At 41.7% G+C, this 16,478-nt stretch overlaps 1 protein-coding gene across 8 annotated transcripts in view; it reads right to left on the reverse strand.

The window, feature by feature from the left end:
* Positions 1-16,478, reverse strand: part of rapgef6 (Rap guanine nucleotide exchange factor (GEF) 6) — a 145,022-nt gene that overhangs the window by 97,263 nt on the left and 31,281 nt on the right. For 7 of the 8 annotated variants that reach the window (XM_047606784.1, XM_047606783.1, XM_047606782.1 and 4 more), the window contains exons 2-4: positions 14,686-14,756; positions 12,716-12,772; positions 9,080-9,163 (exon numbers count right to left, since the gene is read on the reverse strand). In XM_047606784.1, the coding sequence (XP_047462740.1) occupies positions 9,080-9,163; positions 12,716-12,772; positions 14,686-14,756 (212 nt within the window). Of the gene's footprint in view, positions 1-4,997; positions 6,841-9,079; positions 9,164-12,715; positions 12,773-14,685; positions 14,757-16,478 lie in introns of those variants that run through there. The other variant, XM_047606786.1, reaches the window with a different exon arrangement.

Consider the following 16,478-nt stretch of genomic DNA (forward strand, 5'->3'; position numbering starts at 1 on the left):
GAGAAAACCATCACTGGATGAACATACAGTGTTTATCTGACCCTTCCCTTCCTCCTGTACTGAGATTACAGGCACAACGTTACATTATTCACGAAACCCGGAAAAGAGAACGAAGGGCTTTGGTTCAGGTTTGGGGCAAATGACCGACAAACCCATTGCGACGTCACCCATTGGATTCTGAACCTCGAAAATGAAGCCTGAAGTGGGCGGAGCCTGTGGTCGCCATGTTGGATGAGCTTTACTCAACTCCACACGCGGATATTTCAAATATGGGTGTGCAACTCTTTGCTCACCTGTCACTCAAAGTGGTAACACCTTTAATTAAGAAGAATTTTAAACCTTAATTGAGACCAAAATCTTTTTTTTGTACCAGGCTGTAAACATGTTTAATAATGCTGTAAAGTTGGGCTTTTTAACATGGGGGTCTATGGGGATTTGCTCCCTTTTTGGAGCATGAGCGTCATTGCTCAGACCTGAAGGTTGCCGCTTGGTTTCAACGCAACATTCAAACCTTTAATAGATATTTTAAAAATTGCAAATACATCTGTTAATCTTAGGGATGAGAAAAAGTATTGATATGGCAATATATCCACATATTATTTGAATGTCTTAATATTGATTTTAAAAGAAAAAAGAAAACGGCAAGTTTTGGGCCGATTGTGAACTACTTCCACACTTCCAAGCCCCCCCTTCTCAGTTAACTACGCAATATCATAATATCGCAATAATGTATCGTATCGTAACTCAAGTATCGTGATACGATATCGTATCGCAAAGTCTTTGCCAATACCCACACCCTAGTTAATCTTATGATACTTTCCGTCGTCTCTCTCTCTTGGGAAAGTCAGCCTTTTCTAGCCTCCCTACGTTGAGGTCAAAAGGCCGGCGTCAGCTGCAGAGGGCGCCCCTACAGCTGCGAGGGGTTTACTGTCGTCTGTCAGTGACACGTCAGGGAGAGAGATGCATGCCGACACATGGGTTCAGACACCACGTCCGGGCAGATTAAATTCCCCCAAATTGTCCCACATCCAAGAAGTTGTGTGTTCCCAGATTGTCTGGTAGTTTGCCAAAATAGGTGAGAGGCATACAGTGAGAGGATGGGAGTGAATTTATATGTATACGCAATGAAATATATATACACTAGCTGTATAAAAGCTCCCTGCAGAGCGTGCACAGCCGAGCGTTCCCAGGGAGGAGTGCAGTCGGCCGGGCTCGCAGTTCTCTCGCAGCCCTTAGCCTGGAGGTCAGTCCGACTCTGACAGATCTCTCCACACTCCGCTGAGGCGAGACGCCTGGTCCCCGTCAGCTCAGCTGCACAAAGCCTGCCAAGCCTGACTCTTCACTGCGTGTGGGTGCGTTTGTGTGTCCGCGGCGCTTTCAGACACACAAAGGAGACGCCGAGTTTGCCATTGATAAAAGAGGAGAAGTGGAGCTGTGAGACTTGCGTGTCTAATGCGTGCACTTAATATGTACTTCCTTCCTTCCTTCATCTTTGTTCCTCTCTCTCCGAAACCTACCACAAAAAGTTGCCTTTTTGTGAGAGACTGTGGTTGTGGATGTGTGCACTCACCGAATGATGCCGTCGCCCTGCCTGAACTGAAACGTGATACCTCTGTGTTGTGAGCTGGTGTGAATCTGTGCCTTCACTCGGAGGGAAAATAGTCAAAACCGCTCAAACCACATTACGGCCAAACTTTACAATTCAGCCCTGACAGAACGAAGGTGGGTTTACAGTCTCATGAACTCGTGAAACAAACGCCCTTAAATACATACTGACCACAAATTTATTTTTTGCTGAAGCAAAAATGACTAACTTCCTCCACACGGTGCTGGTGCATGGAGGAAGTCGCAGTGCATTTCTTTCATAGTTGTCACTTATACATAAGTGCTAAGTTTCGCTGTGAGGTCCTTCATAACTTCTTGCTTTAGTTTCAAGTAAAAACATGTTATCTTTAAATCTCATCTATTTATATACTCATTTACTCTTTTCTCAGTAGTAAGCATTTAATAGTGTTTTTTCTGTGACCTTAAGTTCTGTTTATTTATCTGTTTTCTCTCTATATACACACTATATTATTTTTAGGGTTTCTAAGGTGTTGTTTTTATCCAGCCTCTGATTTTTCATCACCTACGTTTCCTCAGTTCCTGGTCCTGTTCTAATGAGTTTTTATTTGTTCTACATAATGAATTTTTAAGTCATGTGTCTGTGTTGGAGAAGGGGGTTGTGGGGGGAAGGGTTGGTTATTGCATGCAGCACTTTGTGCTACTTTTTGTATGACAAGTGTTTTACAAATAAAGTCTGATTGATTGGCCTCATTAAAACATTTTAAAATGTCTGAGCTATAAAACCACGTATTACTTTCAATTCAATGAAAAGCAAACGACTAAGTTGCACGGATTAACTTTTAGCTTTTGTAAATATAGGCGTTTATCTTAAACACACCTGCATGCTCCGTTTCCCAGTGAATAATATTAATGCATTTTTATAGCAAACCCCCCCTTTAGTTTATTCTAAATTACTGCTTTTAGGTGAAACAGGTCAGATATTATGAAAATGTTTTTTGTGGAATTCATTTTCTCACTTTGACTGGTGGCCAGCGATACGTCCAACCCGTAAACTGTATTATATCAAATGACTGGATTAACTACGTCTGCAGCTAACGTCTGCGACGGGGACTTTAAATAATCTTCTGTTCTTAAATCAACATTTGGCCGGCGGAGGCTTTTCCTTGAAATAAATCCGATCCGAGCGCGGGTCAATCCGCGGATCGTTCCTCGGGAGTGGAAACGTCTCGAGGCTGCGAGTCGTGCTGGATTTCAGCAGGTGATGATTTCTCTCCCCTCTTTTTCTTGCCGAAACAAGTCGTTGGCAGAGGGGAGAACAGGTTCAGCGCCGGTCCAGTGACAGCTGCAACGCCCGGGGTAATAAAGCGTGACAGGCGGTACAGAACCGAAGGCCACACACATGCTGGAAAAACACTGCAGCAAATACGCCTCAGGGTGCAAATAGTGGCATTAATAATGGGAGGTGCCAGTCACTTATAGGGAAATTAAACACAAAAACGGGAATAGTTTGAACTCAGATCACATATATGAGCTTTTTTGAAGAGAATGATTGTAATGAAAGCAAATGTCTTTGGCTTGCATTGGCTTTTTTGGTGAGTTTCAGTCGTATTGTTGTATGTTTGATTGAAACAGACAAAAAAAGGAAACCAATTCTCTGGGAATGCATCCAATTAGCCGTCTTAGCATCTCCCTGTAAGCTGTTTAAGGATCCAGTACCTGCACCTGTGGTACCTGTGGTCCCATTAAAACGAATAAGGCGGCAGCAGCTGCATCAAAAATCTCAAAAAGTTTCCACTTCCAAATTTGTCTCAAGTTGTATAACTCTGCACTATGTAGACGAATCTGTTGGAAGCTTCGTTTCGAAACCCAAAAAGACATCCATTCCCATTCGCGACCGATGTTTCCATGGAAACGACGACCAACAGTAAAGAAAGAAAACCACAGACCAGAGCTTAACACCACACACACACACACACACACACACACACACACGTCTTAGTCACAACTCTGTTCTTCCTCTCACTTTTAGCGCCCGCTTGGCCACCGCTGACCGCCGCTCTGACTCACGCTGTAAAGAAGACTGGAAGGCTGGCCAGCAGTTACTGCTGCAGACGGACCACCAACACACACATGCACAGAGGAAAAAAAAAAAAAAAAAAAAAAAGAATAATAATAAAATAAAACTGCCCCGTGACAGATTCCAAGGAATGATGCAACTCCATTAGAGAAGTGCAAGAAGTTAAAACAAAAATCTAGAGCCGTACACACACACTCGGCCACTCGGCAGGAAACAGAAGGCTGCTTTTCTCTTCCTAATCTAAATACTAATTTCCTCAAATAGATCAACGTAAACATGGAATTCTTCACCGCTGCCAATGACTTCACGGACTAAAAAAACTCTGATTCAAGAAGCAAATAAAGCAACGCCTTGAACAATCATATTTGAGCTGATTCCGATAAGGAGGGTTATTATGTAGCGACAGGTTTGAGCGAAGTCGCTTCTGTTTTCTTTTTCCCTTCTTGTTGTTGCCTTAAGCTGACATGTTAGAAAATCATAAAGTTTTGTTGTATTATTTGTTCTTTACATGACTTTTTCTTTTAATTGTATTGTTTTAATGTGGACCCCAGGAGGACTAGCGGCGCCGTAGGTCATATCCAACTAATGATCCTTACAAATAAATACATGAATGAATAAGACAACGTTTTAAGAGGAGTCAACCTGAACCTGTCGGAGCAAATCAGAGCACCACCTCCAGCGTCTGCATAACTCCAATGAAGTGAAGAGTTAAGGCGTCCTCATAGCTCAGAGAGAGAGATAACCACTAAACACTACACTCATTCATTGCACAATACTTAAGATTAAATCTTTTTGTACCTGCAGGGAAACAAGTTCCCAGAAAACTAAAAAAAGAATCGAGAAGTAGCAGCAAACACGCAAATAAATATTTTACGCGTGTTGTGTAAAAAGAGTACGAAGACGTGAACATTTGGATGCAGCAGATCACTACTACAGATTAGACTACACATTAAATGATTAATAGCAAAAAAATAAAAAATACCAGCAGAAACATGTCTTGTTTAGTCCTGACTGAAAAGTGAAAGACAAGTCTGCTTCTCTTTGAGATAATCAGCGCAGACACACACAAAGCACAGGAGCTGGCGGGTGTGTTTTTTCCGAGTCGCGGGGCCCCCGGCGGTGGTAAAATATCCCGCCACCCCACCGTGGGGAATTCCTGGTTATCCCGTTAGCTAAAAGACGGCGGGCAGGAAACGGGAGCACGCCTGGGCTGAAGAACGCGTGGAAGAACAAGCGAGGGAGTTTTGAAAAACCTCAAACTGCAGCGACCGGGTTTTCTGGAGTGAAAGAAGCGATAAAAAAAAAAGGGAAACTTATTTTTTTTTTTTTTTTTTTTTTGGTAAAGATTACTAACCAGGAACGGGAATGTTGGGGGTCCGCGTCGTCTTTGGATTCCTTGCGGGTGAAATAATATCCAGCATGTTATCCGAAATGACGCGGGGGAGAAAGTTCATCCTTCAAATGATCCAGGGTTATTAGATCCGTTCTGGTTTGTATTCCGGAGGGTGAGCGTGTGAGAAGTTCCCTCAGAAAGAGCTGGAGGAAGTAGGTGACTGTCAGGCTTTTTTTTTTTTTTTTTTTTTTTTTGAGGGAGGAGTGTGTTTCTGCCTCTCTTGTGTGTCTCCGCTGGCTCCAGTGAGGTGTGTGTCTGTCTGTCAGTGTGTGTGTGTGTGTGTGTGTGTGTAGTCTGCTCATTTCCTGCCTGGATGTGCTTCTAGGCTGCAGGCGGGAGGGCGGACAGACAGGCTGCTCAGGAACACATGGCCGGCCGCTAGTCAGCCAGAGGTTCCGCATTCCTCGCTCACACATACGCCCATTAGCTCCTTCTTTGACCCCCCCCCGTCCGTCCGCCGACGAACTCCCAACTCCCGCCTCTGCTGCTACCGCTACTAGTAACACACACACCCCCCTCCAGCCCTTTTCCAGGACACAAACCAAACCACCTTCCCCCCACGACACACAACACACTTAACTCTGTTATCAACTGACCCACACAGGAATGAAGCACACACACTCACACACACACACACACACACACACACACACACTCACTCACACACACACACACCGAGCTGCTGCCCTGAGGTTATTGATACTCGGCCAACGCTTATTTCTGCTCACAGTTGGTGCTTTGTGTTGCCGTCCCTTCGACATCTAACAGGTAAAATAAAAAAAAAAGGCTTTACAAAAGCGCCACTTTATGCCTTTTTTATTTATTTAGTATAGTTCTGCTTATTTGGCCAATGTTTTACCTGGAAAATAAAACAATTAGACTTTAATGATTCACAAGCTGTTATAAAAGAAGTTCTGTGGCGTTGACTATGGGAGCAGAGCTGGATCAGTGGATGGATGAACTCCTCTGCCCCTCTGATGTTTGATGTAATGGATGTGATGGATTGTCTATAATATAATGGAGAGTAGTTTATCCAGTGTCCTCCTGTAACTCGCACTCAGTGGGTTTTTACATGCGCAGCTTAATCGAGCTATGCTCAAAACTCAACTTTCTGAATGAGGTCCTTGTCCCAGTTCACATGCAACGGAGAAAATTGAATAACTGACAGGAACATGTCCTCCTCCTCCTCCACACTAGGGGGCGATATGTGTGTCATCAGCGGGTTAATAAGGCCCTGTTTCCGGTTGATCTATCACATCATAAAATAAACAATCTCATACGTGTGCTCTAATTATGGCGCTATCCCTCAGGTGGTTTTTTCCACCGGCTCTGTTTACGTTCTTCTTCTGCAGACGACTTTCTTAAATGATTCTGTTCCGGGTTCATACAACAGTGCAGCAGCTGTTGCGCACATGCGTTGTCCAGTTCGATTACGGCGTATACACGCCAGGAAAAAAATCAATTTCCAATCGCATTATCTGCGCGTCTTAATCGGAACTCAGATTTTAATCAGAGTGACATGTTTACATGCACTTAAATTGCCCAGTTAAAGTCGGATTAAGACAATAATTCTTTCCCTACCAATAACATGTCCAGCCTTCCGGATCAATTTGTTGATCCTACTGACGTGTTTTCTGCTGGTACTACTACAAAGAACAGGGCATTCGCTACAACAGACAGCTATGCACATTGAAAGACTCTACTCAGACTCTTCTTGTCCATAGCATCTAATGTTCTCTTGAGAACCTTCATTGAGTAAACCTGCTACTACTGGATTAGTTTTACCTGATTCATGACGTGCATTCGCAAATTTACTATCCATAGTTACGTCTCTGCTGCTTCCTGCTTCACACTGGAAAACATTTTACCCCTTTTGACTGAGCTTTGGTTACTTTGTAGTTCTAACTGGTAATAAAAAATATATATTTTTAGACATAAAACATGATGTGATGAGACTATTGATCCCGAGGAAGAAATTACCAACAGCATGACGGTATTTTAATCAGCCCCATGTTTTAATATGTCAATAATTTAATAATTTCATCCGTCACCTTAAGTGACAAGAGGCAGAAAAAAAACGAGAATTAAACAAAAGTCTCGAAAAGATTCACAGAGATGCCGATTTGTACTGGATTCGTTTTATCACAGGACCTCTGTGTTAAGAGAAAAATGGTGGAGCGTCAATTTTTACTTACGTTTACTTTAGTTTTATCTTTAGTTTGGTCGATTTGGAATTGAGCTGAATCCGCTCAGCTCAATTTCTTTGCAGAACTCAGTCTGAAGAAGTAAAAAAAGTATTTTTTTCTATCATTTACAATGATTGCACTTTCAAATCATTGGCTGAAAAACTGTCCCCAGAGAATTTGCAAAACTAACTTTCATCCTTTGGCCGTTCAAAATGCAACACCCTTCAGCGAGTGAAGCAGTCAGCCAGAAAGCACTTCCTGGGATAATGCTTAACAGAAGGAATCTATGCCCTCTGTCCCATTTTTTTGGCACGTCCAGCTTCAGCCTCAGTCCAACTACAACAACAGAGGGAAGGTAAACACGAAGCTGAGGGCCGACCTCAAGCAATTGCTGTCACAGCCTTCCCTATTACCATCAATTCCAGTGTTTAAACAGGTGCAACATCTCGGTTTAAGGTATTTAAAGTTTCTTTTGGCCCTCTCACTGGTCTCAAGTATTATGTTGCTGATGAATCTCCACCCAGAACCTCAAAAGCTGCTCCCTCGCCGGCCGAGGACAGAACAAACAGCCTTGAGGGTAAAGATGTGGTCCGTCTTATAAAGTCGTTCCGCCCCCTCATGTAAACAAGCTTTTTCGTTCTGTTTCTGTAAAGTCACGCAGCTACAACGAATAAACTAAAAAAAAAAAAAAACAGTGAATTCTCGGAACAAATTTTAACCTTTTCCTCATTTAGATTCACAGGTTTCGTTTAATGCCTTTGAAATGCGTCAGATTTCCTGGCACACGAGGCAAATATCTAACAAAGAACAGTAGCTCGTGTGGATCCAGATCCAACATGTTTCACAAATATCATTTATGCAAATTTAAGACAGTGGGGTATTTTGTCTGGTACTTAAATGTGTAAACCAAAAAAGGCTGATTTGCATTTCTCTATATACTGATCAGCCATAATATTATGACCACCTTCCTAACATTATGTAGGTCTTACTTGGGCCTTACAGGGGCCTTCTGATAGGGTCCTGTTGTTAGTGGGGTGGTGGTGGGGGGGTCTTTGAGGGGAGGGACCAAGGGATCAAGTATCTGTGGATCATCCCACAGATACTTGATCAGTTTGGGATCTAGTGAATTTGGAGGCCAGGTCAACACCTTGTGCTGTTTCTCATGTGTTTTTTGAGTTGTTCCTAAAGCGTTTTTGTGTGTGTGTCTGTATCAGACTGCATGCTGCTGATTGGGATGGCTGCTGCCATTAAGAAGTGGACTATAGGGTCGGGGGGGCTGGTCTGGTCTAGGTGGGAGCTACATGTCTAAGAAACATCCACATGAATGAATGTCAGGTTGAAAAGTTTCCCAGCAGAACACTGAATTGCCACAAGATGGTTTAAATGTCATTTACTTCTCCTGTCTCTGGTCATAATATTGTGGCTGATCAGTGCACCTGAAGATTTACTAAACTGGATCCCAGCAGCACATGTGATTTGTTTTGAGTAAAAAAATGAATAAATAAAAAATAACAATGAAGAGTTGGAACATGGGAGAAAAAATATCTGTTCAATGTCACTGATCCTTGGTTTAAATTACAATTCACCTTGAATCAGACTTCAGAGCTCAGTGACATGTCATCTCCCTCATCACGTTACAGATGAACACACACACACACACACACACACACACACACACACACACACACTGACTATCTGCCAAGCATTTCCAGATAGCGCAGCTTTCACGTGTGATGTCAGGCAAATCCCTTCGTCATCTCGCTCTACGTGACACCTCCTTGTCTTCTCCCATCACCGCGCTCTTTTCTTTCTCTTTTGTTTTTGTGAGTGAGTGTGAGTGAGTGTGTCGGTACGTACCAGCACCGCGCCAGGTACATGTGCTCCTTGACGAAGACGGATCCGGAGAGCAGGATGTACCAACAGGTAGCAATGCTGTCTGGGCTGGTAGAGGAGACAGAGAAAAGACGTTGCTTTATAACACCTCACTTTTTTGTAGCAAGTTGGTCATTTTCTGATAATTTCACGTTTAAGACAAATTTGCACATTCACGGCCGGTGTCTGCACATTTAATGGCAGAACCGGATACGTGACATTTCTTTTAGATTCTCTAAGAAATGCACAAGTTGTGTGAAGAGCACTTGAGCTTTAAACCCTAAATGCTGCATTTTGCATGAGCACAAATTTATAGTAGAACCTTAATACAGGTGGAGAGGAGCTATTAACGACAAAAAAAAGTTCATAAACATCCAAAAACATGTTCATCTGTCAGTAATCAATGTTTTGATCTTTACATACAAGGTTTAACACCTTAAAACTAATTTTTCATCGATATAAAGTTCAACATCATCTCGGTTTTCAGGCTTAAATCAAAGCAAATTAACTAATGTATGTTTTTATTTTCAAATCTAAATTTTAAACTTATTAAATTTATGTTTTAAATCTTTAATCTAAAGTTTAACACATTTAATCTGGTTTTATTTTCAAATGTAAAGTTGAAACTCAATCTGTTTTCACCTTTCAATATAATATAAATAATGTCAAAAAACACCTTGAATCAAATATTTCACTTTCAAATATAAAGTTCATGACATTAAATCTCACTTTTGATGCTTAAATCAAAAGTTTAACTCTTTAAATTTATGTTTTCATCTTAAAATGTAAAGTTTAAAGTATTTAATCTGTGTTTTCACCTTTAAAAATAAAGTTTAACCTTAATTAAATCTATGTTTTTCTGTTTGAAAGGTTTAACTTTTACCTATGAGCCACTAACATCAGTCTATTTTACTTTATAATAAGGAAAGACACAGTCTGAGCTGAGTCAGGAGAAAAGAAAGAAAAGAAATAACTGAATGCACCCAAAGAAAGAGGAGTTCATCTGCAACTTGCCCACAGCAGAAGACCAAAGGCTGTGTGCAATAATTAAGATTTCATTACTTAAAAAGGGTAGAAACGTCTGGCATCTCTTCTGACCGTGTTACATTTATCTGAATAAATACATAAGTTTTCACGAGAAAAATCGGGACATTTAACTTCCTGAGACCCTGCGTCCTCATATGGGGACACCTTTATCTGCCATCTAGTGGTAGCAAACGGTCAATACACTAGTTGATGTAAAAACACTTTTTATGCTTATTAACGTCTCTAGTTAGACGTAACGAAAATTTAACAAATTCTTTCAGTGGTAAAAAGCTACAGCATCGTTTATTAGCAAGTACCCGTTTGAGGACGTTGGGACTACACGTCCTGCTCGAAGACGATGCTTAGTTTTTAGCTCCTTGGGAGAAATTAACAATACATGATGAATAAAAGCATCAGGTCTCAGGAGGTTAATCCTGTTTGCATCCATCCAGCTCCCTCTCATTTGGCCGACGTCTCGTGTGATGTCAGCGAGCGTGATGTAGGTACGGCAGTAATCCTAATATAATTATGTTTAAAAGCAAGCCAAAACCATTTGTTTCTTTTTTTTTTTTTACATCGTTGGGTTAAAGTGAGGCCAATGCGATTTAATTTTATTGTGGTTTCATTGCAGAGACCTTGATTGCTTTCATCTGCTGTCTGTATCGTGTGTGTTTGTGTAGGAGAAGACTAATTGGACATGGCAGCCGCATTGGTCTGGGTTAAGGTACTTACGAGTAGCCTCTGGTGGGACACGGAGAGATTGTCTGTGTGCGTTTATTTGATGCTAAATTAAAAGACGGAGCATCTAATGTGATTCTATCGAGCGTGATAATACCTCGACAGCATTTGGAGCTGCTCTCTCATCCTTTCATCTGTCTCTGTCCTCCCTACGTCTCTCACACTTCCTCCACGTCTCGGCCGCCCTCATCACTCTTCTTTTCCTTGCCGTCTCATTCTTCCCCGCGGTTCATTTGTCATCTCCCCTCCCCTCCCCTCTAGACACTGCAATCCTTTCCCTCTCCACCTCCTCTTTTGCATATTTGCCTCTTGTTTACGAATGTAGGCTTCTGCTGACTGATTTAAAAAGGTTTGGGCTCGTTTTTATTCTTTATCCATATGTGCAACCAAAAGACGAATGAAATTAAGTTGTCCATAATAAAACTCTATCCATACCCTGATGAATGTATGACTAGGGATGTCACAATAAAGTTTAACTTTTGGGCAGCTTTGATGCTTGCCACCCTTAAAACCAAAGACGTTTTGTCACTACAGGGGCGTGGTTTTGGTTTATGGCCTCTAGAAATGCGCAAAACCCAAATATCACAATAAAAAACTGGTAATGGAAACACCTACGTGTCAAAAAAACTTTCAAATATCTAAAGCTAAAACGCTTTTACGCTCACATGAGGTGGATAAAACAGTTTATTGCAAAAGTGCAATGGAAACATTTTTCCCCATCACTGGAGATGACGCAGGGCGAGAGCTGCAGCTCGTCCACTGTTCAATGGAAACACGTATAAAGCGCAACTTTGACATAAACTGTGATGGAAGCGCAGCTCATGTCACTGTCAACATACCAGCGACTGCCAGTCGTAAATGACTTAAAAGAAAAGATAGCACACACATTAAGTTCATCATTATTTGGGGGATTCTTGTCACACGTTAATGCTAACCGCTAGCTAACGCAACATTAGTTGCATGTTTCAGGGGTGTCCAAGCAGAAGTTGCATTTCCTGCATAACCCTCCATTGTGGTTTTGCTTACTTCTTGTAATATCTTTGTAGGAGGGGCTTCACTTGATGAAGTTCACGGTCTCAGGGAGTGAGCGTATCAGTATATTCTCTAAAATATGCGTATTTCCTCGTCCATTCTTGCCAAAACAGTCTATTGAAATATGCTAACCGGCGTTAAAAATCTATAGTGTTTTGCCTCCAGCTAAGCCCCGCCCCTCAAAATACATCACACCATTTATAAACTATGAAGGGGTCTATAAGTCGTCATTGTTATCCATAAAAAAAAAAAAAAAACAGCCACATGAACGCTCCTTTCAGGGAGACGAGTTTTATTTCAGTTTAGTGAACCAACTGGACAAGCAAGGTATCATTTGTCCCAGTACTGCTGCTGTGGCTCTTCTAATTCAGTGATTTCCAAAAATGTAATCGGAGAACCAATCATTGTCCAACATTCATTATAGCGTACATAAAGTGGCCAAAAGACTGAGCCAACGCACAAATCAGCTTACTCGTAGAGTGACGTGGATTCTCGTAAAGCTTATTCTTAACGGACAAAGTCTCTCTTCATGTTTTCATGTTTGATGAGTTGGCGAAGGACACGGCGCAAAAAGTAGAGGGATGCTCACAAGCTGTTTGTTGAGTCACGGCCCTAAACCACAACCGCACTAGCCTCCCACGACCAGGCCACAATTCCCAAACGTCCGAGAAGTTCGCAAACCTTCCTCATTAAGTAGCTGGAATTGCTGAAGGTAGGGATTTTGTGACGGCGAAGAAAGTAAGAAGATCCTTTACTAAAAAAAAAAAAAAAAAAAAGTAAAAACAACAAGCAAACAATGGCGCGAGTGTGAGAGCTTGTACTTACTAGAACAGGATGTGGTTAGCCTCATGTCGCTCATACCTGGCTGAGGTGCACATCGACCTGACACAGAAAAACAAAGACGTTAACAAAAAAAACAAAAAACATCCCTGAAAGATTTCAAGCCCAGAGTTTTTGTCAAGAGGCGCAAACCTTTAACATTTTAACACTGTCATTGTTTCTCAGTTTAGAGTGCTGAGGTAATTACTAGATTTTGTCACATATCACAACAATTTATCGTTCATTTGAGAAACGTCGGACAACTGGAGGCTACATTGGTCCCAGAAAGTTCCTAAAGAGCCAATTTGTGTAAAACGGTTCAGATTATCAGGTCATGTTTGTTATGAAGAAGTGTCAGACCTGTATTTTAATTGCAAACACACTTGTTGCAATACCACTGTTGTGTGCAAAACATCTTACAATTGTCTCAAAAGAAAGTCTTAACACCCGATGGATGCTGAAGGCGAGAAAACCAACCTGGGACAAAGGGAATCTGCAAAAAAAATCCAAGGACTGTAAAGTAGGGATGGACGATATGGGCTACCCCGATAAATCTTCCCCTTCTGTCGACAATGATGACATACTTTTTGACTCACATTGTGTCTTGAGACAATTCTCTAAGATGATACTTACCAGTTAGCATAGTCAATTTGTCTCATATGCTGGTAGTGAGGGGTCAGTACACTTGTTTAATTATCCTTATTAACTTTTCTAGTTTGATATTAACTACAATTTTAACAAATTCCCAAGCACTCGTTTGAGGACACTGGGATTCCATCATTTCCAATTGTGGTTTTGCATTAAACATTAAAACATTTTGTTTTATTGTTATTTTGGTGGCTTAAATTGTAACATACAGTGAAATGATCCCTGTATCCACATATGTTTATTCAAAAACCCACTTCCAGTTCAAAGATGATGCTTATTTTATTTATACTTCTTAGGTCCTACTAACCCCAAATACCTAAGATTACCTTAAAGAAATGAAGATGCATTCCAAACACATGCTGGGGTCTCAGGTTTAAGTATTGCCTCTATATGGAAGGGACTGACTGGATGCGTTGGCGATTTTTGTCTGAGCTTCTTCTTTTTTTTCTAATTTCCCGGAGGATGTGGCTGCTGGAATAAATTTGTTGCATTGCTATCCTCCTTAGCCTTTATCTTTTATGTTGCAAACCTTGCATATGGGACAAGTCTGATCCACATCCACCATATGGTATGATATTGAGGAGGAGCTGCTCTAAGATCTCCATATCTGCCATATCTGCTTCACGACTTTCTGCCATACTTGTTATTCTGCATTACATCTGCCACAGGTGAGCTACAGCTGTGAGGACGTTGTGCACACCTGTGTCAACTTGCATTTATCACGGTGATCGTTTTTGTTGTTATCTTATCGTACATTCCTGTCGTAAAGTGTGCTACATATAACAAATGCTTGCACAAAGCGGTGTAATGGAAAAATACATTTTTATTTTCACTTCTCTCATATGTGCTGTCTGTATTAGCTCATGACTCCTTTTAGCCCACATTAGGTCATAAGTTATTAAGCAGAAGTTCACTGAAAGTTCATGGTAAGTGCGTCATTACGTTACACTGTCTATGTGCGGATGTTCACTGTCTCGCTTGACTTCACTTATACTTTTTTTCTGACCTTCACACCTCTATTTTATGCAGAAGTAATACTCAAGAAGTACATGTACATGCAACATGGAACCAACGTGAGCGGTGCGACATACTCTCTGGATTTTACTCTTTGTCGCCTTCCACTGCGAAGTATTTGCAAATAAACCAACAAAAGCAATGACGGAGTCTGAATCATTACCAACTTCTCAACAACCCCCAGTTGTTGAATTTGTCCACGACAGTAAACCAACTTTAACTTTAATCTGGTGAACCGAGTCATTAAACTAGTTAGAGAAACATGGTTTTAGGTTTTTTGATTTTCAAAGTTCTGGAAGTGAAAGGAGACTTACCTTAACTGATGTTCCCTAAGGTGTGAGAGGACGTCCATGTGGTAGAGGTGGCGGTAGATGTTGTGTAGGTCCTACAGGGCAGAAAGACAATGTAATCAGTATCTATGAACACGTTTTCATCCGCGATGAAACGTTTTTATGATCTCAAACTTCTGCACGCTTAACTTTAGCTTAAGTCTCTGCAAGGGATCTATGCCGGTGTAAGCGTTTACACTTAAGTGTAGGGTTCATACCAAATAGTGGTATTTTTGATGAATTTTTAATATGCTGAGTGTAATCAAGCGTTTCGTAGCACTTCTAAACACGCATGGTGAGACGGCATCACTACGAGGCATGCTGAAGATGGAAAAGTCCAAAAAATATAGCTGCAGAAAAGAGGAAAAAAAAAGGTGTCGTGTCGGTTGTTTGGGGTTTATTCAGGGTGACCAGATGTCCCCGATTTCTGGGGACAGCCCCTGTTTTGGATGACTTGTCCCCCGGATAAAGCTGTTCTCGAAAGTGTTTCATCTTTTTATGAATAAGAAAAAAGAAATGTTGAGTGCAGACTACAATTATGACGATAGCCTGTCACGCAGCCGAGCTGTAAATGTCCCCAGATTTCATGCAAACCAGTTTTACTACTAGTGTGGGATTATTCTACAGTATTTCCTCCTAATCACAGTTAAATAGTCCATCCTTAGTCATTCTAGAAAATGATGCGAATACATGATTATGCATGGAAAAGAAATACCGTGATACCATCAGAATTTTGAAAAAACACCACGATACACATCTTTGGTCAGACCGTCCTGAACTACTTGTCTCCTGGTCTTTCGTCACGGTTGCGTAACAACACGGTTAAAACACTAGACGGTGGCTAGACAGCTGTGTTCAGTTTCTCTTGGTCTTCTAACAATGGCAGTCATGCTGGGGTTGGACGTGAAGAAATGCTGAACAACTGCTACTTTCACTGAAATCACTGCACAAAGGAGTGAAAAGTCCTTTTGAGGAGGAAATGAATTTCAGCCCGATCACAGCTGTTGCAGTCTGCATTGCCACGACGTGTTGCTACATTTTTTTGGGCAAGTGCAGGGCGGGCTATGACGTAGGCCACAAATCTTTTTTTGCATTCTAAGAAATTAGACATACAGCAAAAATGACCTGTGCTATTTATGGAAAGTACAAAGTTTACTGTTTATGCAAACTCTTGTGAAAGTGTAGCATCTAAAAATTGAAAGCTCTCAAAGGATTAGCATTGTTTGGAGTGAGTGGAACGCCTCGGCTCCGGCGATAATCACATCGAGTGCCGCGATTTGACAGAAGCCACTTGGATTATGCCAAACACTACCTAATCAAATGGACACCCTGGACCCCGGACGGGCGGGCAAACACCACTTATGGACACACATGACGGCGGCGAGACCCGCACAGATGCACCCGCCCACGGCCTTAAAATAGCGCTCTATCAGGGCCGGCTGTCAAAACATTAAGAGGGTGACATATTGCCATGTGAGGGGAGCGGCTTCGTATAAGCATCTGTACGCCTCAAACAAGCGGAGCAGCCACCGACGGGGACGCGATGCAACTACTTGCGGGCTGCAGGCGGCCTGCACGGCTGAATGGTGATGCACGCAGAGAAACACACTCTGAATCAGTGAATCAGCGGGTTAAAGAAAAAGTTTGATATCTCTAAATATAGATGCCACCAGCAGATAGCGTGCCAAGACGGAAAACACACTTAGTAGCACTTCAAAAATGATTATTTAACAAGTTTTATCTTATTTGTACAACCTGTGCAGAAAAAAAAAACAATG

This window comes from Mugil cephalus, chromosome 15, assembly GCF_022458985.1.
Source record: "Mugil cephalus isolate CIBA_MC_2020 chromosome 15, CIBA_Mcephalus_1.1, whole genome shotgun sequence".
NCBI lineage: Eukaryota > Metazoa > Chordata > Actinopteri > Mugiliformes > Mugilidae > Mugil > Mugil cephalus.